General features: G+C 48.6%; 1 protein-coding gene across 1 annotated transcript; it reads left to right on the plus strand.

Moving 5' to 3' along the window:
- Nucleotides 1-6,682: 6,682 nt before the first annotated feature.
- On the plus strand, nucleotides 6,683-23,087 carry LOC309794798 (uncharacterized protein; the record flags this gene model as incomplete). Its single annotated transcript, XM_082606684.1, has 9 exons — nucleotides 6,683-6,701; nucleotides 11,174-11,275; nucleotides 11,560-11,700; nucleotides 14,456-14,599; nucleotides 16,516-16,656; nucleotides 18,350-18,481; nucleotides 20,363-20,527; nucleotides 20,785-20,931; nucleotides 22,870-23,087. The coding sequence occupies exons 3-9, from the start codon at nucleotides 11,592-11,594 to the stop codon at nucleotides 23,085-23,087; spliced, it is 1,056 nt and encodes a 351-aa protein (XP_082462810.1). The 5' UTR covers nucleotides 6,683-6,701; nucleotides 11,174-11,275; nucleotides 11,560-11,591.
- Between the last annotated feature and the right edge of the window lie 882 nt (nucleotides 23,088-23,969).

Raw genomic sequence — 23,969 nt, forward strand, 5'->3', positions numbered from 1 at the left:
GGTTTTAGGCCAGGTAATCCGGGAGGGCTTTCCTGAGGAGGTGATATTTGGAGAGAGGCTGAAGGTAGTGAGGGAGGAAGTCCAGGCAGATGGTCCAGGAAGAATTCCAGGGAGAGGAAACTGCCAGTACAAAGACCCTGAGGTGGGAGCAGACCTGATGAGATCTAGGAACAGCAGAGAGGCCAGTGTGGCTGGAACAGTAGTAAGCTATGAGTAAGCAGTAGCTACCTCTACCACTGCAATAATGATTATACTATTGTTATTCTTACAAATGCATCAAAACCTTAAGCTAATCATTTTAAGATAAGGTAAGAAAAATCCCAAAGAAATTCTCTTTTCTAAGAGGTTAAGAGTGTGGGGGCTGACACCAGACTGTGAGGGTTCAAATTTCAGCTATTCAATAGCTGTGCTGCCTTGGGCAGGTTACTTAACCTCTCTGTGCCTCAAGTCCTCTATCTGGAAAGTAAAGCTAAGTGCCTCCCTCCCAGGGCTTGTGGGCTAGCGACAGAAAAGTGTACATCCAAGGCACTTGCACAGTGCCTGGCACATAGCAAGTGCTCAATAAAAAACATCACTGCCATTGTTATTGCTGTTGGACCCAAGTCTAGACTCTGGCCCTGTATTTCCTCTCTGGGGGATAGGGATGGAGGTAGAGCTGTCATGAGTCTTAGGATAGCTGTTGTCCTGCTGATGACAGCAGAACAGGACAGCTCCCTAGCTAGGTCACCCTGGGCCAACTGATACCCTCCTTGTCAAGTTTCAGTTTCCTCACGTGGAAAATGGGGTCCCTCTTGGGGCTGGCGTGAAGACTGAATGAGATATTAATGCATATGACGTGGGGAGATAGGAAGTCTGGGTGTTGGTCCAAGTAGGCTTGAGACCCAGCTCACCTACTTGCTCCTGGGCGACCCTGGGCAGATGGCTTCACACCACAGATCTTTGCTTTTCCCAGCATGGATCTGGGGTGGGTGGAGGCATCTCTCAGTGAAAGGTAGGTTCAAATTTGGGATCACATGGAGCTGTGTGGTCTGGCACAACCACCTCCTGGCCAGATGACCTCACTGCTCCGGACCACGATTTTCTCTTTTTTAAATTTATTTATTTATTTATTTATTTATTTATTTATTTATTTTTGGCTGCACTGGGTCTTTGTTGCTGCGCATGGGCTTTCTCTAGTTGCGGCGAGCAGGGGCTACTCTTCGTTGCGGTGTGTGGGCTTCTCATTGCGGTGGCTTCTCTTGTTGCGGAGCACGGGCTCTAGGTGCGTGGGCTTCAGTAGTTGTGGCACGAGGTCTCAGTAGTTATGGCTCATGGGCTCTAGAGTGCAGGCTCAGTAGCTGTGGCGCACGGGCTTAGTTGGTCCGTGGCATGTGGGATCTTCCCGGACCAGAGCTCGAACCCGTGTCTCATGCATTGCCAGGCGGATTCTTAACCACTGTGCCACCAGGGAAGCCCCACGATTTTCTCTTTTATTTGAAGAATGAGAGAAATAACTCGGAGCCCTCCATCCCAACCTCAGACTGCTCGGGTCTCCCGATCTGTCCATCTGTCTCTCCCTTTCTGTTTCTCTGTGTTTTTCTATCTCTCTGTCTTGTTCCTTTTCTTTGCCTCTCTCTTTCTCTCTCCATCTTATCTCTCTGACTCTCTGTCCTCTATCTCTGTGTCTCTGTATCTTTTTTTCTGTCTCTCTGTCTCTGTTGTTTGTCTCTCTCAATGCCTGTCTTTGTTTCTTTGTCTCTTTCTGTCTCTCTGTCTCTGTCTCTGACTTGTTCTCTCTCTCTCTCTCAAGTGACACACACTGTGAGGTCCAGTGACGTGTCACAGGAGGGTGCAGGCAGGGGGCTGGGCTGTGCACACTCCCAGATAAGCGGCAGGAGTGTCAGCTCCTTCCTCCCCGTGACTCACCTGGGCCTCACCCAGTTCCTACCTGCCTGCTGGGCCCTGGGCGAGGCCCATGGGTTTCGGGGGCTTCCCGGGGCTGAGGAAAGGAGAATCTCATGCAGAGACAGAGAGGGAGAGAGATCGAGGGAGACAGAGACAGAGAAAGTGACAGGGAAGGAGAGAGAGTGAGAGAGATAGAGCCAGAGGCCAAAGACAGACAGACTCAGGGGAAATCAGAGAGGGAGAGAGACAGAGACTTGATATATACACACTACTCTATTTAAAATAGATAACCAGGGACTTCCCTGGTGGTCCAGTGGCTAAGACTCTGCGCTTCCACTGCAGTGGACACAGGTTCGATCCCTGGTCGGGGAACTAAGATCCCACAGACTGCGCAGCCAAAAAAAAAAAAAAAAAAAAGTAGATAACCAACACAGACCTACTGTATAGCACAGGGAACTCTGCTCAATATTCTGTAATAACCTAAATGGGAAAAGAATTTGAAACAGAATAGATATATGTATATGTATAACTGAATCACTTTGCTGTACACCTGAAACTAACACAACATTGTAAATCAACTATAGTCCAATCTAAAATTAAAATTTTTGCAAAAAGATGAAAAGGTTCTGAAGATTGGTTGCACAACAATGTGAATGTACTTAACACTACTGAACTGTACACGTAAAATGATTAAAATAGTAAATTTTATGTTACATGCATTTTATCAAAATTAATTATTATTATTATTTTTTGCGGTATGCGGGCCTCTCACTGTTGTGGCCTCTCCTGTTGCGGAGCACAGGCTCCGGACGCACAGGCTCAGCGGCCATGGCTCATGGGCCCTGCCGCTCTGCGGCACGTGGGATCTTCCCCGACCGGGACACAAACCCGTGTCCCCTGCATCGGCAGGCAGACTCTCAACCACTGCGCCACCAGGGAAGCCCCCAAAATTATTATTTTTTCATTAAAAAAAGAAAAGGAAAAAAGAAAACAGCAGCTGAGAGCCAAGCAAGAAACAGAGGGACAGAGAGAGACTGACAGACAGAGTTAGTGAGAACGACCTCCAATTGCCTTCAATGAGAGAAAAGTAGAGACAGATTTTTTTTTTTAATAAATTTATTTATTTATTTTTGGCTGCATTAGGTCTTCGTTGCTGCTCACGGGCTTTCTCTAGTTGCGGCGAGCAGGGGCTACTCTTCGTTGTGGTGCACGGGCTTCTCATGTTGCAGAGCACGGGCTCTAGGCGCGTGGGCCTCAGTAGTTGTGGCACGCTGGCTCAGTAGTTGTGGCGCATGGGCTTAGTTGCTCCACGGCACGTGGGATCTTCCTGGACCAGGGCTCGAACCCATATCCCCTGCATTGGCAGGCGGATTCTTAACCACTGCACCACCAGGGAAGTCCCGTAGAGACAGATTGACAGATACTCTGTGTGTGTGTGTGTGTGTGTGCGCGTGCGCGCGCGCACGCGCACGCGGACGCGCGCGCACATCCAAAACCCCCTCAGCCTCTTGCCATCTGCCTGAGGAAGTGACCCCCTCTGGCCCGGGCTAAGAGTGGGGGTGGGGCTTCAGCTGTTACCTCCCCAACTCCAGGAAGCCTGCCAGGTAACACTCGTGGGCTTTCCCAGCCTGGCCTGGCCGCCTCCTACCTGGGGGACATCTCCTCCCAGGGCCTTGGCTTTCCCTCTGCACAAACGAGGGACAGAAGAGGACTCCCCTTCAGGAGCAGCAGAGCTGGGAGACCCCTGAGGTCCGCACCCATCATTTTCCAGACAGAGGAACTGAGGCCCAAAGGGGAGACTGTCAATGAGGCTCTCCGTGTCTCAATTTGACTGGATGCCAGGGCTATGCAAGACACTGGTCTGAGTGCTTTCTCTGTATAACTTGGTGACTTCTCATGGTCGCCTGTTTTACAGTGGAGGAAACTGGGGTTCACAGGGGTGTGGTAGGCTGAGCCGTGGCCTCCCAAGATATCCAGGTCCTAAGCCCTGCAACCTGTGAATGTTACCTCATGTGAAAAAAGGGTCTTTGCAGATGTGATTAAGTCAAGGAGCTTAAGATGGGGACGTTCATTATCCTGATGATGTGCGTGAGCTCTACCTGTAACCACAAGTGTCCTTATAGAGGGAGGTAGGTGGACCTGTGACTATAGACAGAGTGGAGGAAAGCAGGGTCAGAGAAAGATGTTTTGCTGCTGGCTTTGGGGAGGGAGGGGCCACGAACCAAGGAATGCAGGATGTGCAGCTTGAGCTACTGAAAAAAGGCAAGGAGATCACTGCACCCCTACGGTCTCCGGAGGGAGCGCTGCCCTGTTAACCCCTTGGTTTGGACCCCTTAAGACTCATTTCAGGGACTTCCCTGGCAGTCCAGTGGTTAAGACTTCGCCTTCCAGTGCGGAAGGTGCAGGTTCCATCCCTGGTGAGGGAGCTACAATTCTACATTCTACGTGCCTCGTGGGCAAAAAAAACAAAACATAAAACAGAAGCAATATTGTAACAAATTCAATAGAAGACTTAAAAAAAAAAAAAAAAAAAAAAGAAGAAAGAAGACTTGGACTTCCCTGGTGGCGCAGTGGTTAAGAATCTGCCTGCCAATGCAGGGGACACGGGTTCAAGCCCTGGTCTGGGAAGATCCCACATGCCGTGGCGCAACTAAGCCCGTGTGCCACAACTACTGAGCCTGCGCTCTGGAGCCTGTGAGCCACAACTACTGAAGCCGGCGTGCCTAGAGCCCGTGCTCCACAACAAGACAAGCAACTACAATGAGAAGCCCGCACACCGCAATGAAGAGAAGCCCCCGCTTGCCGCAACTAGAGAAAGCCCGCGTGCAGCGAGGACCCAAGGCAGCCAAAAATAAAAATAAATTAAAAAATATAAATTTATATTAAAAAAAAGACTCATTTTAGATTTCCAACCTCCAGTGCTGTAAGAATACATTTCTGTTGCTTTAAGGTACTAAGTGGGTGGTAATTTATTACAGCAACAATAACAAATGAATACAAGAGGTTAAATCACTTGCCTGTGATGACCTGTAAGTACAGAGTCAGGTTTGGACCCAGGCAGTCTGTCTCTACCGCCTGCTCTCATAACTACCATGCTGAGTGTCTCTGCCTTCGGGGGACAAGAACCAGGAGCTGGAAGCCCCCAGCCTTTTTCCATCCCGTCTTCCACCAGCCCTCTTTGCCACGCCTCCCTCTGGTTTCATGATGCTGGGGTGACCTTGGGAGAATAGGGGAGCCAGAGGAAAAAAATGTACTGAGTTTGTGCAAAGAAAGGTTTTCCTGCCTCTGGCACTTAGCAGCTCAAGTTTCTCCACTTAGCTGCAATAGCAGAAATAACCATTGCAATCCAAGGGCTAATGTTGCTAATAGATAAAAAGCGCCTATCAGGGATTGAAGGGTGTGCCCCACCTCCAAAAAACAAGGAAAGAAAGAGAAAAAGATATGTTGAAGTCTTAACTCACCGTACTCACAATGTGACCTTATTTGGAAACAAGGTTGTTGCTGATGTAATTAGTTAAGCTGAGGTCACAGTGGAGTAGGGTGTTCCCCTCATCCAATATGATTGGTGTCTTTATAAGAAGATAGTCACGTGAAGACAGAGACACAGGGAGAAGGCCATGTTATGCTAAAAGCAGAGATTGGAGTTATGGGTTGCCAGCCAAAAACTACCAGCAAATCACAAGAAGGTGCCAAGAGGCAAGAAAGGATCCCCTGACGGGTTTCAGAGAGAGCACAGTCCTGCCAACACCTGAATTTTGGACTTCCAGCCTCCAGATTGTGAGCCAATACTTTTCTGTTGTTTCAGGCCACCCAGTTTGTGGTGCTTTGCTGTGGCAGCCACAGGACACTGATACAACTCCTATGAATCAATAGAAAAATTAGGAAAGGATGGAAGAAGAAACACAATGACTCTTGTAAAAATGACACTGAAATACCATTTGCATCAGCTGGCTTTTGCTAGATTACACCATCTCAAATTTGAGTGGCTTGAAACAGCAAACATTATGCCTTGAGATTCTGTGGCTTGGCTGGGCCCATCTTGGTCTAGGCTGGCTCAGCCGGGCCTGGTTGATCTTGGATGGCTTCACTTGTAGGTTGTCAACTGGAATGGCTGGGATGCCCAGAGCCTCTGCCATCCTACAGGAGGCAAGCTGGTTCGCACAGTGACAAAAGGGTTCTCAGAAGCAACAAGGTGATGACAGAAGCAGCAAGTTCCCCTTAGGCAGAGGCTCAGAACTCATGCAATGTTAATTCTGCCACATTCTATGGTCAAAGCAAGTTCCAGGACTGAGTTGAGGAGAGGGAAATAGACTCCATCTCTCTCTCCCTCTCTCTCTTTCTCTCTCTTTTTATTTTTATTTTTTGGCCACACCGCCCTGCGTGGTATGCGGGATCTTAGTTCCCCAACCAGGGATCGAACTCGCGCCCTCTGCAGTGGAAGCATGGAGTCATAACCACTGGACCGCCAGGGAAGCAAGGACCACCTCTTGATGGAAGGAGCCGCACAGAATTGATGGCCACCAGCATCCTACCACATGCCTTCACCTACGGACTGGCAACAATAAAACAGTTGGATGCTACACAGAACTGGCCAGTCTGTGGGGAAACGGACACTCCCCCACTGCTGGTGGGAGTGTAAATTGGTAAACCCCGTGGACGGTCATTTTGCAATTGCTCTCACAATTACAAATGTAGAAAACTTTTTTGATGTTGCAAAACCACTTAACCACTTCTGGGAACTCAGTACCTGTGTTCTTCTTTCACGGCAGCATCGTTTGCAATACCGAGTGATGGGAACTCACCAAACAGTACAAGAGGTACAATTATCCAATGGAAAAAAGAAAGAGGAGACTATGTAATTCAGGTTACATGATTGTCAGGTGGAAAAACCTAGGGGCAGAGCAGTGTGTGTCATATCCTGTTGTTTGTACATAAAAGGGGGGTGTGCACGTGCCCATATTTGCTTGGACATGCATTAGCGAACTGCTCTGATGTCCCCTCACCTCCAGCTTTCTAATTAAGGGCAGGGAAACATCCACCCCTCCCGCCCTGCCCCTCACACTCTTTACCCTGAAAGCCTCGTGTTTGTGCAGCTCATGGCCTGTGTACCCAGCCTGAGTTATCAGCTAACCTTTGAGGAGAGTGGCTGCTAGTCTCGAAGCACCAGGAGCCGCTCCCTCCTCCTGGACTCTAGGCTCCCTGGGGACTGTTTCTTCCCACTGCTCCTGGAGCAAGGGGCTCAAGATCCACCTGGGAAGGAGGTGGGCCTCCTCCCCAAACTTGTCCCTGCTGCAGCATCCTGTCAGGAAGAGCCACCTCCAGGCTCCTGTTTTTCTCCCTTAGGACTGGCACCTTCCAGAGAGAGCTCCTTGACTGTACGCCCTGATTGAGGGCCCTTCCCCAGAGTCTGGGAAGCCTGACAGTCCTGCGGAGTGACCTTGGATCGGTCGTTTCTCTCAGCTGGGCTCTCTTGTCTCAGCCAAGGGGGTAGGCCAACCCCAGCCTTGCCATGCCCGCAGCTAAATGATGATGATGATGATGATAATGAGATGATGATAAGATGATGCTGATGATATGGAGCATCTATTGTTCTCAGTGCCCTTCTCTGCTGCATCAGTTCATTTTATCCTCACAGCAGCCCTGTGATGTAGGTCTTCCTATTTGCCCTCTTTGACAAATGAGGAAACTGAGACTCAGGGGGGTGAAATGTCCAAGACCACCCAGCTTGAAGCAACAGAACTGGAACTTGAATCCAGGCCTTCTGATTCCGCAGTGCTCATCTGCCTCTGCATGGGTGTGTGGTTTCCTTGAAGCCTGAGCATCACTAGTATAAATCACCTCAACAGTAGAGTAGCCAACATTTATGGAGTGCTTACTGAAGGCCCTGGCTTGATGCCAGTTTAATGTCACCAGGGCAGTGACATATCACTCACCTTATCTGCTTAGGGACTGGTGGAGGCCTGATGACCTAACTTGTTTCCTTTCTGGGAAGTGCCAGCCAAGCTGTGGTCTCCTAAGATCTAATATGGATCCTGTGGGTGGGGCAGGGATCCCTGACCTAACCTCTGAGGTCAGAGACTGAGTTTGCAGAAGAATGGAACTGTCCATTGAGGATTAACAATTCTAAATTAAAATCATAGGGCTTGGGACTTCCCTGGTGGTGCAGTGGTTAAGAATCCGCCTGCCAATGCAGGAGACACGGGTTCGAGCCCTGGTCCGGGAAGATCCCACATGCCGCGGAGCAACTAAGCCCATGCGCCACAACTACTGAGCCCACGTGCTGCAACTACTGAAGCCTGTGCACCTAGAGCCCCTGCTCTGCAACAAGACAAGCCACTGCAACGAGAAGCCCGCGCACCACAACGAAGAGTAGCCCCTACTCACCGCAACTAGAGAAAGCCCGCGTGCAACAACGAAGACACAACGCAGCCAAAAATTAAAAAAAAAAATCCAGAATCGAAAGAAAAGGATCTCAGTGTTCAACACAAGGCCCCAAACAAGGGAAGGGATAGCCCCAGGGTTACTCCGCAAAGGAGAGGCCAGTGGTGGGGGGACTCAAAGCTCGTGAAGAGACATTCCAAGCATCGGGGCTGGAAGGCCCTTCGTGGGTGGTTGAGATGGACCTTATTCCCATTGAACAGATGAGCAAATCAAGGCTGCCCAGCAGATGCGGGGCAAGAGAGCAATGCAAGCCTCATCCAGAGGAAGGGAGCTGTCTTCCCTCTCCCCTCTTGGTGAAACCCAATGGTTATTTCAGTGGGGCCTGCCTTCAAATCCTGGTTGTGCCAATGTCCTCACTTTGTGGCCTTGGACTAGGCCCTGGACTGCTCCGAGCCTTAGTTTCCTTCTCTGTTAGATATGGAAACTCAGGGCTGATTTCAACTGTACCAGTTGTAAAAATATTGAGATACCTCCAGATTTGGTTGGTAAAAATCCGCTCCCCCAAGACCCTGGTTGCCTCCTAACCTATGGCATGTCTGGGTCCTCCCAGACATCCCCAGGTTCTACTAACTAAAAGGGAAACACCAGGTCAGTGGAGGGCACCGGGACATTGCTCTAGTAACGGGCCCGAATTGTTACTGCTGCATAGTCTGGCCTATACTGACTAATGCTCAAATATTTTGATTATGCTTCCTGGGGTTACTGGTGACAGCTTGTAGGATTATTGTAAGGATCTAGTGAGTTAACATCTCTATGGAATGACCAGCAAACCTATTAGTAATAATAATAATAATAACAACAACATGCCCATCATTCTTCTTTGGCTTAGCTGAGTAGCCTCCAGCTTGTCCTACATGCCCCTCAGGACTCAGTTTCCCCATCTCCACATTCCCTAAGCCCTTTCCCCCACTCCCAGTGGCCAGGATGACAGGTGGGCCCGATATCTCCCCAGCCTATTTGCTCTCCCTCTTCCAGGGCTGCCACCCTAGCCAGTGCCCTTGAATAAAAGGGCAGGGCACCTGGGTTCTGCTTCCTCCTCCCTGGCCTGGATCATGCTCTGGCTCCTCTCTCCTCTGGCGCTCCTGGGAGCGCTGGCAGCCTCAGAAGGTAGACGCATTGTGTGTGGTCCCTCAGAGAGGGAGAGGGTGGGCTCCAAGGCCACATGGGTGGTGGGAGTCTGAGTGCCTGCTTCTTGTGTCTTGGCTTTTTGTCCAACGGAAGCAGCTGGAGGGAGTGTTTGAGAGCATAGTTCTGGAGCCAGGCTGCCTGGGTTCAAATCCTGGCTCTGCCATTTCTTAGCTGTGTGACCTTGAGCAAGCCACTTAATCTCTCTGTGCCTCAGTTTCCCCATCTGTGAAATGAGGGTGATAATGACTTTGCCTCAGGGGGCTCTTGGGGGCATTCACTGAATTAATATGTTTGAAGAGATAGAAAAGTGTTAAATTCATTAACTTGAGATGTCTGGGTTTTGGGGGGGTTTTAATAAATTTATTTATTTTTGGCCGCATTGGGTCTTCATTGCTGAGCGCGGGCTTTCTCTAGTTGCGGAGCACGGGCTCTAGGCGCGTGGGCTTCAGTAGTTGTGGTACGTGGGCTCAGTACTTGTGGCTTGCAGGCTCTAGAGGGCGGTTCAGTAGTTGTGGAGCACTGGCTTAGTTGCTTCGCAGCATGTGGGATCTTCCCGGACCAGGGCTCGAACCCGTGTCTCCTGCATTGGCAGGCGGATTCTTAAGCACTGCACCACCAGGGAAGTCCCTGGGTTTTCTTTAATTAGCAGTAGTCTTTTGATGTTCGACTACCTGTGGGGTTTTTTGTTTGTCTTTGCAGAAACTCCTATATACCCTGACTCCTCCCCTACCTTTCTGGAGCAGTCCCTCAGAACTATCTGAGAGGGTGTATCCCAGGCTTAAGTCCTCAGGAATGCCCGAAATAAAACATAATCCTCAACTTAAAAAAATTTTTCTTTTGTTTGAGGAGCTTTTTAAGAGCTTAGAACAGTATCAGGTCATAAGTGGCCCTGCCTGAAGGTGAGTTATTATTCATAACTTATTATTATTCCTTTACCTCGTCTGCCTATCTCCCCCCTGGTTCTAATTCTACCCGCTTTGGCTGGGAATTAAGTGGTCAAAACCTAGCCAGGACCTTGCTGCGTGAGACTCTAAGTACCACCACCACCACCACCCCACCCCGGGCTTCACTTTCTTCATTTGTAAGAGGAAGGTATGAGCCAAGGTCAGAACTTTTCAGACTGTGTGTCTTAGAGCCTTGAGGTTTCTTGGAAGAGCCTCAGGGGCCTCTTGGGGGTTAAGATGAAGACTCACTAGACATTGTCCTCAGCCCAGCTGATAAAGAGAAATGATGAAGGGAAATGACACTCGTATCTGTTCACTTCTGTACTTGGAGGGGGGAAACGTTGCGGAAAAAGAGTTCCACGGTGTGAACTGATAGATTACACGGAGACTATCCTCAGCCCCAGCTTGGAGGTGCTGATTCCAGCTCCCAAAGTTTGCCCACACTGTTTCGCCCACCTGGAATGCCATTTACTCACCACCAGGAAACTGTTCCTTCATCTTCTCCCAACAGTCCTCCCACCCCCAGCTCTTAGTTCTATTCTTTATTTTTATTATTATCCTTTTTTGGCCGTGCCAAGCAGCTTGCGGGATCTTAGTTCCCCAACCAGGGATTGAACCCAGGCCCTTGGCAGTGAATGGGCCGAATCCTAACCACTGGACCACCAGGGAATTCCCCTTTAGTTCTGTTCTTGAATTGTGCGTGAGAGTGTGTGTGTTTGTTCCCCTTTTCTCCTTCTCAAATCACAAGTTCTGATCACCCCTCTCTCTCTCCACAGGGACCTCCAAGAAGTGTCCAGTCTGCTCTCTGCCAGGAAACTGCACGGAGATAACCTGTCCTCCAGCCCGGAACTCCTGCTTGTTTAGCCAGTTGCAGCTGGGTGGGGGATCGGCCAGGGGGTGGGCAGGGAGGATGGGCAAAGTACCCAAAGTGGGTGGGCAGGGGTCAGAGGGGAGAGGTCTGGACCTTCCACCCTGGGACTGAAGGTTCCAAACTTCGCCTGGTAGCTCAGCTCACTGCCGCGGGGGGGTTGGGGGATGGGTGCTCTCAACACCAGCTGAGGCCCCAGATTGACCTACCTCTGGGCATTGCTGCAGAGGGGCAGAGGTCTGGGAGGGCTTGGGGGGTGGTGTCTAACTTCCCCTCCTCAACTTCTGTCGCTAGCAAATGGGACTCACGTCAAGAATGGGTCCTGCATGGCCCCTGGGGAATGCCGAAGAGATGTCTACTCCCTGACCTACGGCTCGAGTCTCTGGATCAGCACAGCCTGTTGTGAAAACAGCTGTAGCAGGCTTACCCGACAAGGTTGGTCAGCGGGACCTGGGGGTCACACACCCGGGTGGGGTGTCATGGGAACTTGGCCTTGGTTTCCGGCTCTGCCTGGCTGCCTGGGACAGGAAGAACCTCAGTTTTCTCATCTGGAAAATGGGTGTGAAATAACTTTGGCAAGGGGTGCATCCAGCACAGGGCTGGCATATAGTAGGCACTCTATAAATTGTAGCTGTGCTTATCCAGTTATTGGCAGTGGGGCTGGAGAGAAGCCCCAGACTCTTGTTTGTCCTTAGGAGAGGGGCTTCCCCAAAGGATAGTCAAGCAGAACAGAAATGTCATGGGTGGTGATGGGCTCTGGTCTAGGGTAAGGGGAGGTGCTCATTTTTAGGTGCTGACTTTGCACTTGTTCAACCTTGACAATGAGCATCTCCTTGCTGGCTCACTGCAGACCTGTCTCTGAGTGGTGATAAAGATCACTTTTGGTTGCCTGGTTATTTTTTCCAGAGAAGGAATTTTGTATTTGGCAGGTATAGCGGTGGGGAGACTTGAGACAGCTCCACATTCAGGGCTACTAGCCATCCTTCCAGACACCTGGGGTTTCCCTCCTCCTAAACTGTGCACATCAGCCAAATAAAATAGCCAAGTCCAAGCTGAGAGGTGGGCATGCTATTCAGCATATAAAATGCCAATTATGAGTATAACTGCATCAAACAAAACTCCTATGTGTAAAGAAAGGTTGAAAGGACTACCTCGGAATACTCTTTTATTATTATTAATTTTTTTAAATTTTAAAATAAATGTATACATATATCCATTCTTTTCCAGATTCTTCTACTGATCATTTTCATTTTATTTTTTGTTCTGTTTTACAATTTTTTTAGTATGAAAAATTCTTAGCATGATGTTTTTTTCTTAATATTTAAAAATTTATTAAAAAAACAAAACATAATGGTACAAAAAGGTTGAAAGTAAAAAAGTTGGAAAAGATATACTGTGCAAATATAAACCAAAAGGAAATTATATAATAACAGATATAGTAGGCTTGAAAGCAAAAACGTTACTAGAAATAAACAAGGGCACTTCATATCAACAAGACCAATTTACCAGGAAGTTTTAAATTTGTATTAAATTTTTATTTTATACTGGAGTATAGTTGATTTACAGTGTTGTGTTAATTTCTGCTGTACAGCAAAGTGATTCAGTTATACATATACATATATCCATTCTTTTTCAGATTCTTCTACTGATCATTTTTTTTTTGGTTCTTTAAAAAAATTTTTTATTTTATTTTATTTTATTTATTTATTTTTGCCACACCACACGGCTTGTGGAATCTTAGTTCCCTGACCAGGGATTGAACCCAGGCCCTTGGCAGTGAGAGCGTGGAGTCCTAACCACTGGACCACCAGGGAATTCCCTAAAAATCTTTATTTTATATTGGACTATAGTTGATTTACAATATTGTGTTAGTTTCAGGTGTACTAGAGTAATTGTCTCTTGGTAGACGCTGATGGCAGTGCTGTCTGTAGAAATACAATGTGAGCCATATTAGGGAATGAAAGCCTTTCTAGTAGCCACATTCAAAAGCACAAAGAAACAGGTGAAATTAATTTAAGAGTCGACCTTATTTAAGGCACCATATCTAAACTATTACTTCAACATGGAGATAATCAATATAAAATTATTAATGAGATATTTTACTTTCTTTTCCCAAACTAAGCCTCTGAAATCTAGAGTGTGTTTACACTCACGACGCATCCCAAAGGGAACCAGCCACAGTTTAACTACTTAATAGCCATGTGTAGACAGCAGCCATGTATTAATCAGCACAGTTCTCTACTTTTCTATATGTGCCAATGTTTCAGTATAAACCCATGTTAAACTGATATGTGGCTTAGTTTTGACTCAGGAAAAACATGCTTAAATGGCTTCCTCTTAAATGTTTCAGATCTCTAAGAAAACTCTGAAAACTAATCAGGTGGTGGAGTACCACTCTTTTGTAGAACACCACAATATCTTAAAACCTAAAATAACAGGATCACCTTTTCGTCACATTTGGAATTTGGGGTCTTTGAGGGAGGGCTTCTGTCTGTGTGGTCAGTGCTGTGTATTGAAAACAGGGGCTGGCACACAGTAGGTGCTCAAGAAATGTTTGTGGGATGAATGAAAGAAGCCTTGGGATTCAGCCTGAAGGTTTGTGTCAGACAAATGAACAGCGTGGGGCCAGCTCCACCTTCGGTTCTGTTCACTCTGCTCCTCGGAATAAATCTTCAAGGGCCAGAAGGGTGTCTGAGACCAGGCTGGTCCCACTTTGGAGGAAAATGCTCTGGGTTTTTTTGTTTTTAATTTTTGGCTGCGTTGGGTCTTCATTGCTGCGCGTGGGCTTTCTCTAGTTGCGGTGAGCGGGGGCTACTCTTTGTTCCAGTGCGTGGGCTTCTCATTGTGGTGGCTTCCCTTGTTGCGGAGCATGGGCTGTAGGTGTGCGGGCTTCAGCAGTTGCGGCTTGTAGGCTCAGTAGCCGTGGCTTTCAGGCTCTAGAGTGCAGGCTCAGTCGTTGTGGCGCACGGGCTTAGTTGCTCCACGGCATGTGGGATATTCCTGGACCAGGGATCGAACCCATGTGCCCTGGGTTGGCAGGCGGATTCTGAACCACTGCACTACCAGGGAAGTCCTGCTCTGGGTTGTTGTGAGTGGAAACAGCAAGAACAGAGGGCTGGAGGGGGAAAGGAGGACTGAGAGGGGGTCTCTCTCAGCCCCATCCTACCCTCACCACAACCGCTCCCACCAGAAGCAAGACCCGAAGCTCAGCCCAACGGGGTGAAGTGTTTTTACTGTTCTTGGAATAAGTCGGCCCCATGTGACTCCCTTTCGGTCATGAACTGCACCGGGGACCAGACTGTGTGTTTCACTCTCATTGGAACATGGCGTGGAGGTAAGGGTTCTCTTCAGGAGGTCAGTTGCATGGCTGGCCTCCCTCCCACCTGCACAAATCAGTGTTGAGGTTTATTTGCATGTATATTCTGGTTATCTATCGCTACTTAACAAATCACTCTCACCCGTAGTGGCTTAAAACAGCAACAATCATTTTACTAACTCTTACAGTTTCTCTAGGCTGGGAATTCAGGAAAAGTTCAGCTGGACAGTTCTGGGTCTCTCATATAGTTACAGTCAGAGGGTTGCTGGAGCTAGAACTGCAGGGCTGAGGGCAACTAGGGGCTTGATGAGCATCTCATACATGTAGAATCCAGGCTTTTCCATGTGTTCTCTCCACATTGGTTAGATTGGGCTTCCTCACAGCATGGCTGCCTTGGGGTTTTGTTTTTTTTTTTTGTATGGTGGCGGAGACTCCAATACACTGAATAATGCAGAAACAAGGCAGCAACTTGGGCTAGTTGGCCCCCTTCTCTCTCCATGTAATCTCCAAGCTTCTCTGTGTGATTTCTCCTCGTTGGTCAAATTGGGCTTCCTCACATCATGGCTGCCACCATCTTTACATGGCAGCTGAAGAATTCAAGAGCAAGTATTCCAACAAACAAGGTGGCAGCTGCATGGTCTTTAATGACTTAGCCTTGGAAATCACACCTTGTCACTTCTGTCATGCTTTATTGGTTGAAATGGTCACAAAAGTCCATCTGATTTCATGGAGAGGAGGTATAGACCCTCACCTCTTGGTCTTAAAGAATTTGCATATGTATTTTTAAATCATCACTATTTCTTGCAGATCATTGGAGCAGAGGCTTTTTGAACAAAAGGCTTAGAATAGAACCAAACTGATCAGAGAATAGACTAACTATGAAGGCAGCAAAGTGAAAGAGAGAAGTGGCCTGGGCTTCTGTTCCTGGCGGTCTAGCCTGGCAGACTAGATTCTCGGAAGGGTTTTCCTTCTGCAAACAGTGGCATGCTGGAAAGGTGGAGGTGGGAGGAGCAAAAATGGGGGGAGTGGCCCACTCCAGTGGAGAGAGGTATTTTATCACCATCAGTGTTTAGAAATGAGGGAATATGGTGATAATAAAAAGCAGATTGACTTTCAGTTCATTTTATTGCTGTTTTTAACTGCTCTGCAGACAATACACCCTCTTATAGCCTACTTCCAGGATGGATTGCTCCCACCACCATCCCCCTTGGTACCGTTTACAGATGAACTAGATGCTGTCAAAAAAGTTTTTCCATGATTTTGGGGGCTTATGGAAAGTTAGGGAAATTTCCAAGGGTCCCCAAATAAAACTAAAATGTGAGCAGAAATCAGAAGGAGATCAGTGAGTGAAAATGAAAGGCGCAGTGGCCCTGAGAGTGAATGCTGGTAACAGCCTGGTTTAAGTGACTAGGTCTTGGGTCCACAGCATGGTTGGGCAGCTGACTCTTTAATCCCCACATAAGCCAGGGACCATGGAAGGAGGCTGAAATGATCCCAAGTTGGTAGCACCTCTGGCTCTCAGTATAAGCAAAGGCAAATTGTCTCCAGGGAAAAGCCCCCAGGACTCCCACAGATTGACATCAACCAAATGTGAACTCACAATCCAGAGCCCATGAAATGCACAAGGAAACAAGCCACCATGAGTGATAGCAGAAGAAACAAACAGCAGATAGAGGTCCACAGGGAACTCAGCTATTATAATTAGCAGCTACAGAACACAGCACAGCTATATGTGACATACATGAAGGAATAAAGTTAGAACCCTCCAAATGAGCAGGCAACAAGCGGTTGTAAGAAATGACCAGATAGATTTGAAAATGAATCATAAAGAACAATCAAGTGAGCTGGGAACTTTCAGACAGAGAAAGACAGACATCAAGTTGGGAAGGCTCAAGCTCTGAGTCTCCCCCTCAAGCTTCCCCCTGTTTCTGCAGGGGGCCCCCAAATCCTGAAGGGCTGTGCTACACCAGAGGTCTGCCACCTGCAAGCAAACACCACCCTGGGCCCGGAAGCGTCTGGATTTCATCTCATCACCAAGCCTGAATGCAACTACGTGTCTCCTACCACCCACCCAGGTGCTTTGAACCCTGACTTCCTGACACCCTACCCTTTCTGCCCTCTCTGGATCCCAAATGCCCTTCCCGATCCTATGTGTTCCCAGGGTATCCCCTCCCCCTACCATCATGCTCCCAGGGAGTGCAATTACCCATAGGCGTGTGCACGCGCGCACACACACGTACAGACTCATACCACCTGACACCTGGAAGCAGAAAATCCCATTGGCATATATCCACACCTCCACAGACATCTACATTTACATCCCAGCACCCAAAACACACCTACAGAAGAGCATGTACTTCAAAACACGAACATCCTGTTGTGTAAGTGAGATTAGACATCTAAACTCGATTTAGATAAGAAATCTAGCGGTCTTCCCCTTTTCTTCACTTCCTTGCTTGTGAAAGAAGCCAGATTTGCCAATAGTCTTCTTTCGGCTTAACAAAGAACATTGACAATAATTTTTGTCTTCCAGAAAAGAGAGATGTTAATTGAGATAGTATTTACCAGGGCAACAGCTTTTTTTTTTTTTTTTTTTTTTTTTTTTGCGGTACGCGGGCCTCTCACTGCTGTGGCCTCTCCCGTTGCGGAGCACAGGCTCCGGACGCGCAGACTCAGCGGCCATGGCTCACGGGCCCAGCCGGCTCACGGGCCCAGCCGCTCTGCGGCACGTGGGATCCTCCCAGACCGGGGCACGAACCTGTGTCCCCTAGCATCGGCAGGCGGACTCTCAACCACTGCGCCACCAGGGAAGCGCCCGCAACAGCTTTTTAAGTGAGACAACTGACCAGAATTACAGACATTTCAGACCAACAGAGAAAAATTTCAAACCTGGACAGAGCAGTATCCCGTCAGCTCCAGGGATGTAGAAGATGCTCTTCTTAGAAACCCGCACAGCAAGGACAGTTCTGTGATGAAGGGGATCTGTTTGCTGAAGCTGCAGGCAAAGCAGGAACATTCTCACCTTCACTTTCTCGGATTACCAGCTGCTAGGCGGTTTACTTTTCAAAACTGAGCAGAGGATTAAATGAATGATCATGATGAAGAAAAAAAAAGGAAAACTTGGGAGCTAAAATTTACAACGTGGAAAGGGAAAAAGGGCAAAATAGGATTACTAAGCACTGGAAGATGGGACTTGGAATTTTTGTGTGTACAGTCCCTGCAGGTATATAACATATCTGTGCAGGGACACATCAGTTGTCAGATCCAGACACGTGGACAGGGAAAGAGACAGGTACAAACACACAAACATACAAAAGTATAAAATATACACAGACATACTGAAACCCTTTACTAACATCCATATCTGTGTGCCAACATATATATCCAAGCACTCCAAACCTTGCTGGAAACACGGGCCCCCCCCAAACAGCCTCCTACATACACACGTAAACACAGACATGCACATAGATACCTATACACACAGGGGCCCATGGAAGCGGACACGCAAACATCCCCAGCCCTCCTCAGGCAATTCCAGAACACACAGAGTGCAACGTATGCACACACAACCACGTGACCACATGTGCACACAGAGAAACAGACCTGCATGATCCTACACATAAACTACATCATCGCAGTAGTGCATCCACGCAGCAGAGTCACAGGCATATAGCTGTGTGCCCAGAAATGTACACACACACATACACACACACACACACACACACACACACGTTGTCCTCCAGCCAGTTCATCTTCCTCTCTCCCCAGGTCCCCATGTACCGGCAACCCATACCAAGGCTAAGGTCACCATCTGTTTCACCTGCTCAGACCTCCACCACTGCACCTCTCTCCCCTGCACGGAAGATAGGAACCACTGCCTTCAGACAGCAGGCATCACAGGTGGGTGCCCCTGTGGACAGGATTGGGCAGGAGGGGAAGCAATGGGACCCGAGACACCCAAGACCTCTCCTGGCCCTCCTGTGTTTGCTGCCTTGACTCCAATCATGGTAGCCCTTTCCTGGCCATGGAGGACAGAAGCTGGTTGCAGTGGAGGATGTGAGCTTCAAATCCGATGTCACGTTTGTCATAGTTATTCCTGAGTAACCAAGCAGCTCAAGATGTAGAGGCTTAACCAGTCAGAAAGGATAAATAGTGTATAATTCCATTTACAGGAAGTAGCTACAGTAGCCAAAATCATGGAAAAGGAAAGCAGAATGGTGGTAGTTTCAGTTTTGCATAATGAAAAATTTCTGGAGATCTATCATACCACAATGTGAATATCGTTAACAGTACTGAACTGTACACTTAAAAGTGGTTAAGAAAGTAAATGTTATATTATGTGTTTTTTACTACAATGATAAAAAAAAAAAACTTCATGGCTTAAAACAAGGATGATTTTGGGAATTCCCTGGCAGTCCAGGGGTTAGGACTCGGCGCTTTCACTGCCATGACCTGGGTTCAATCCCTGGGTGGGGAACTACGAGCCCACAAGACACACGGCAAGGCCAAAAAAACCAAAACCCAAACCAAAAACAATGATTTATTATTTCTCACCACCTAGTGGGTTGACCAGGCTCAGCTGGGCTATTCTGCTCCAGAGGTGAAGGCTGAGGTCCAAGGGGTGTGGCTGCACTCAGCTGGGAACTCAACTGAGGCTGCAATGTTCAATACAGCCTCTCACCTTCCGAGGCCTCTCTCCATGTGGTCTCTCATAGTCTGTAGCCTAGTTGAGCTTCCTTACAGTATGGTGGCTGGCTTCTGAGCAGGGAAAAGTGGAAACCACTGGCTTCTTAAGAGATAAGCCCAGAACTGGCACACCGTCACTTCTGCCACAGTCTATTGATCAGAGCAAGTCACAAGGCCAGTTCAGATTTAAGAGGTGAAGAAATTGATTCCACCTCTTGATGGGGGAGTGGTAAAGTCATGTTGCAAAAAAGCATGTGGGATGGGAGAAACAGTTGCAGCCATCTCGGCATCTACTGCAACATTCTGGGCAGGGAGCCCCCAAAGTTCCCTGTCGATCTGCATCATAAAGGGAAAAACTGGACTCTTCTGTAAATGGGAAGAGGAATTAAATTAGAAACCAGCTCTTCTCTGGGATGAATTCCAAGATGCACATGAATAGCTGAAATAGGAATTCCAGCAATATAATTAGGAATAGTAAGGATAATGTACCAGACCAAGTGCTGGGCGTTTCTGGGGTCCTAGAGAAGTTTCTGGCTAAGCCTACGTGAAACTCAGGGACAGGTTGGGGAGACATTGCAGGTACAGAGTCACCTTGTTCATTGAAACCCTAAGGGGAGAAGGCAGGGGTCTATGCATCTTTTTTCTTTTTTAAACATCTTTATTGGAGTGTAATTGCTTTACAATGTTGTGTTAGTTGCTGCTGTATAACAAAGTGAATCAGCTATATGTATACATACATCCCCATATCCCCTCCCTCTTGAGCCTCCCTCCCACCTTCCCTATCCCACCCCTCTAGTTGGTCACAAAGCACCGAGCTGATCTCCCTGTGCTATGCAGCTGCTTCCCACTAGCTAACTATATTACATTTGGAAGTGTACATATGTCAATGCTACTCTCTCACTTCGTCTCTGTCTTCCCCCCCACCGTGTCCTCAAGAGGATTATATGTCTTGAGGCTCAATGACATCAAGTCCATGAGGGGGAATCTCAGACAGAGTGCATGCCAACAATGGCACCCAGAGGGATTTGGGGGGCTCAGTTGGGTGGTGGCTGGTAATTGCTTCTCCTCATGAGCCTGCCCTCCATATCTTTCCAGTCTTAGGTGCAAATAACTCTGTTTCCTGGAGAAACGGCTCCTGTGTGGCCCCCAAGGACTGCACATTTGACAACTCCATCTTTTCCTTGACCTACAGTATTGGTTTTGGCTTCTGGATCAACACCACCTGTTGCCAAGGCAACTGCCAAGAGCCCACTCCTCTCGGTACGCTGCCACCAGAAAGCAGTCAGATGGGTGGCCAAGGAGGTGGTGGGGTGACTTTGGAGGAGAGTTTGTCCTGCGTTGAAGAGGGCGTGCACTCAACACCCATTCTCCAGCCAGGCTATCCTAAGGCACCCTGACCCCAGTTCAGTGGGAAAGCCCATTAATGTCATTCCCTTGTAGTACAGCCTATGAGCGCACGAAGGGCCCTGGGAGGTCCTGAGAGTCCTCCCGGCTGACTGTCACTCTCCCCTACATAGCCACCCTGCCGGCCTCAGGCACCTTGAGCAAGTTCTTGTGTCCTACATGTCCTGGGGGTCACTCAGGGCCCTGCAACCACTTATTCTACATGCAGTGTCCCAGTGGGGAGACAGAGTGTGTCCAGATGAACCTGGTGTCTGAAGAAGGTAAGGTGTGTGTATGTGTGTGTGCACGTGTGCACAAGTGAGCCTGGGTGCACTGGTTTTGGATACAGGCATGCCTGGGTTTGGGGGTCCATCTCCATCATTGACTCTGTGTGACCCAAGCCACGTCATCTCTTTGAGCCTCAGTTTCCCCCTATGATAAATGGGGATGCTGGAAGAACACCTCACAGGGTTTTGTGAGTATGAAATTAGTTCATGAGAGAGGTGATGGAGTGGAGGGCATAAAGCAGGACTCTGGGGCCAGGCTGCCTGGGTTCAAATCCTAGCTCTTATGAGCTGGGTGACCTCGAGCAGGGGACTTTCTTTCTCTGTACCTCAATTTCCCCATCTGAGAAAGGGGATAATTATAGTCTCTTATCCACAAGACTGCTGTGAAAATTAAATAAGATAATCCATGAAGCTTCTAGGTGAGTGCTGTCCAAAAGAAATACAATGTTCACATGTGTAAATTAAAAATTTCCACTAGCCTTATGTAAAAGGTAACAGGTGAAATTAATTTAATAATATATTTTATTTAACCCAATATACCCAACAGTTATCATTTCAACATGCAAACGATATAAGACCTCATAAATGAGATATCTTACGTTCATTTTTTCCTACTAAGTCTTTGAAATCTGGTGTGGCTTTTATACTCACAGCCCATTCTAGTTCAAACCAGCCACATGGCAAGTGCTCAAGAGCCACATACAGCTACTGGCTACTGTATTGAACAGCTTAATTCTTGGACATAGTTAGGACTGTGTATGGCATTTCAGCAAATCTAAGATGTTACCGATGGGAAGACAGGAAGACAGCTCTATTCAGGAATGTTAAAATGTGTGTGTGTGTTGGGGGATGTGAATGTGAGTCTTGGAATTGATGACTTTCAGTGTTAGTGGTCATCATTGCTATTTGTGTATAAGGCTTATGTGGACTGGACAGACCTTCAATCAATCACCGTCCAGGGAACGGATGTGCTGGGGAACTTGTGTTTGTGCGCACAATGGGTGTGTGTGTGTGTGTTTCTGGGGGAGGGGTGATGTGACAGTGGGCAGGGAGGCTGGGCATGTTGGTGTGGATTGTGTTCTGGTCTCTGGGGGAGCTGTTTGTGATTGAGATGTGTGTGTGCATGCATATGTGTGTGTGTACATGTGTGGGTAGGTGTGCATGATAGTGGGTGTGGGACCAAGACTCACAAACATGGCTCTTTGAGGAAGGATACTCCAGCATACTCCAGGTCAAGATGAGACAAATACAGACAGTGCTGTGAGGCTTACATTTCTTTTTAACTTTTGTGTTATGGAAAAATTCAAAGATAAATAAAAGAGCGAACAGTTTAATAAGCCCCATGTACCCTTCACCCAATTCCGAGAATTATCCACTCATGGCCGATCGTGTTTCATCTCCACCTTGGCCCCATATTATTTTGAATACACACAGGTATCATATCACTTGACAATAAGTATTTCCACATATGGCTAAAACTTAAGGACCTGAAAATAACCAAGAGTTGTGGTGAGGTGTTTTTCTGTTGGTAAAATAACACTATTTCACTTTAGCATTTCCCATCAAGTCCTCAACAAACTGGTTACATTGGTATATTTACATTTATATATAAATACATCACATCCTATCATATTATATCGTATATGGATGGTTCCGAGGACACACAGGAAATAGTTGGGAAAGGAGGTTCCCTCCGAGGTTGGCTGGCTCCCATGTTCCCTTTCCCATGTGTCGAAGTCTTTTAGGAAGGCGACCCCGCGGGGCTGGAGGGAGTTTCAGGGCAATCTGCTCGATTGGAGGAACCCCCGGAATCTGGGGACAGCGACGCAGGGCTGGTGCCAGTGGTGGCGTGCGTATGCCAGGAGCGCGCGTGCAGGGGGACACCTCCCAGCACGCATCCTCACGTCCCCGTCCTCACCCGCGTCTCCGCAGGCGGCCGGAACCTGAGCGTGCGCGGCTGCGGCACCCGCGACCTGTGCCAGATCCAGGGGCTCCCGACGCTCCCCGGCCACCGGCTGGCCCACTCGCCGGTCTGCAGCACTACCCAACGCGCCGTCCTGGACTCCGAGTGCCACTCGGGCACAGCTCCTGGTCCCCGCCTTGCCCTGTCTGTGCTGATGGTGGCCCTGGGCACCGCGGCCCGCTCCTGAGCCATCCGACCCGGACCCCCCGACCCCCTCCCCGGAGCCCGCCTGCTTGTCCCGCTAGATGGCGCCCTGGCTCCCCTCTGCTAGGGCATCTCTAGGGGGGCCTGGAAGCTCCTGGTGAAAGTCAAAAACCAGGGGTGGGCCTCCTCCCTCAGGCTAAGAGGTTCCCCAAGGCTAGTCCTCTTTCTTCACGCCAGGACCCCAAAGGCTGTACCTCCTCCCTCAGGCGATGCTGTTTTTCTTCCTCAGATAAGAGAAGCCACCATGGTTACACATTCTCCTTCAGATTGGGGGCCCCAAAGACTAAGCATCCTTCCTCAAACTAGGGGGTCCCCATCACCAGGCTACTCCCTCAGACTAAGGCTGTATCTCTTCTCAGGAACATTGGGCAACAACTCCTCTTTCTCTCTCCCTCTTCAGGGTCTAGCAAAGTCCTGGGCAGTCAACCTGGGGCTTGAGGACCAAATACCGCCTCCCCCACCAGGCTTTTAGAGCAGCGCATTCCACCCCCGCATGGGCCCTCTTCTGTCTGGCTCAGTCTCCCAGCTGCAACCAAATCTGAATGAAACGCCTTGCACAATGCCGAGAAGCTTCTTGAGTTTCCTTTTTCTGACATTGCAGCCTCAAGTGGGGCCTGGATGTGGTCTACTCTCACCTCTGGGGCTTCTGGGACCTGAGGGCACCTGCAGAGGGCAATGTCTGGGAGCCAGAGTGGACATAAGATCAAATGCTCAGTCTGGAATGAGCGTCATTTTAGAGCAAGTACTGGATCCAAAGGACTGAGCAGAGAGGTAAAATCCAGGAACCGGACTTCCCTGGTGGTGCAGTGTTTGCGAGTCCGCCTGCCGATGCAGGGGACGCGGGTTCATGCCCCGGTCCGGGAGG

This window comes from Mesoplodon mirus (genome assembly GCF_964341445.2).
Source record: "Mesoplodon mirus genome assembly, chromosome: 19".
Classification (NCBI taxonomy): domain Eukaryota; kingdom Metazoa; phylum Chordata; class Mammalia; order Artiodactyla; family Ziphiidae; genus Mesoplodon; species Mesoplodon mirus.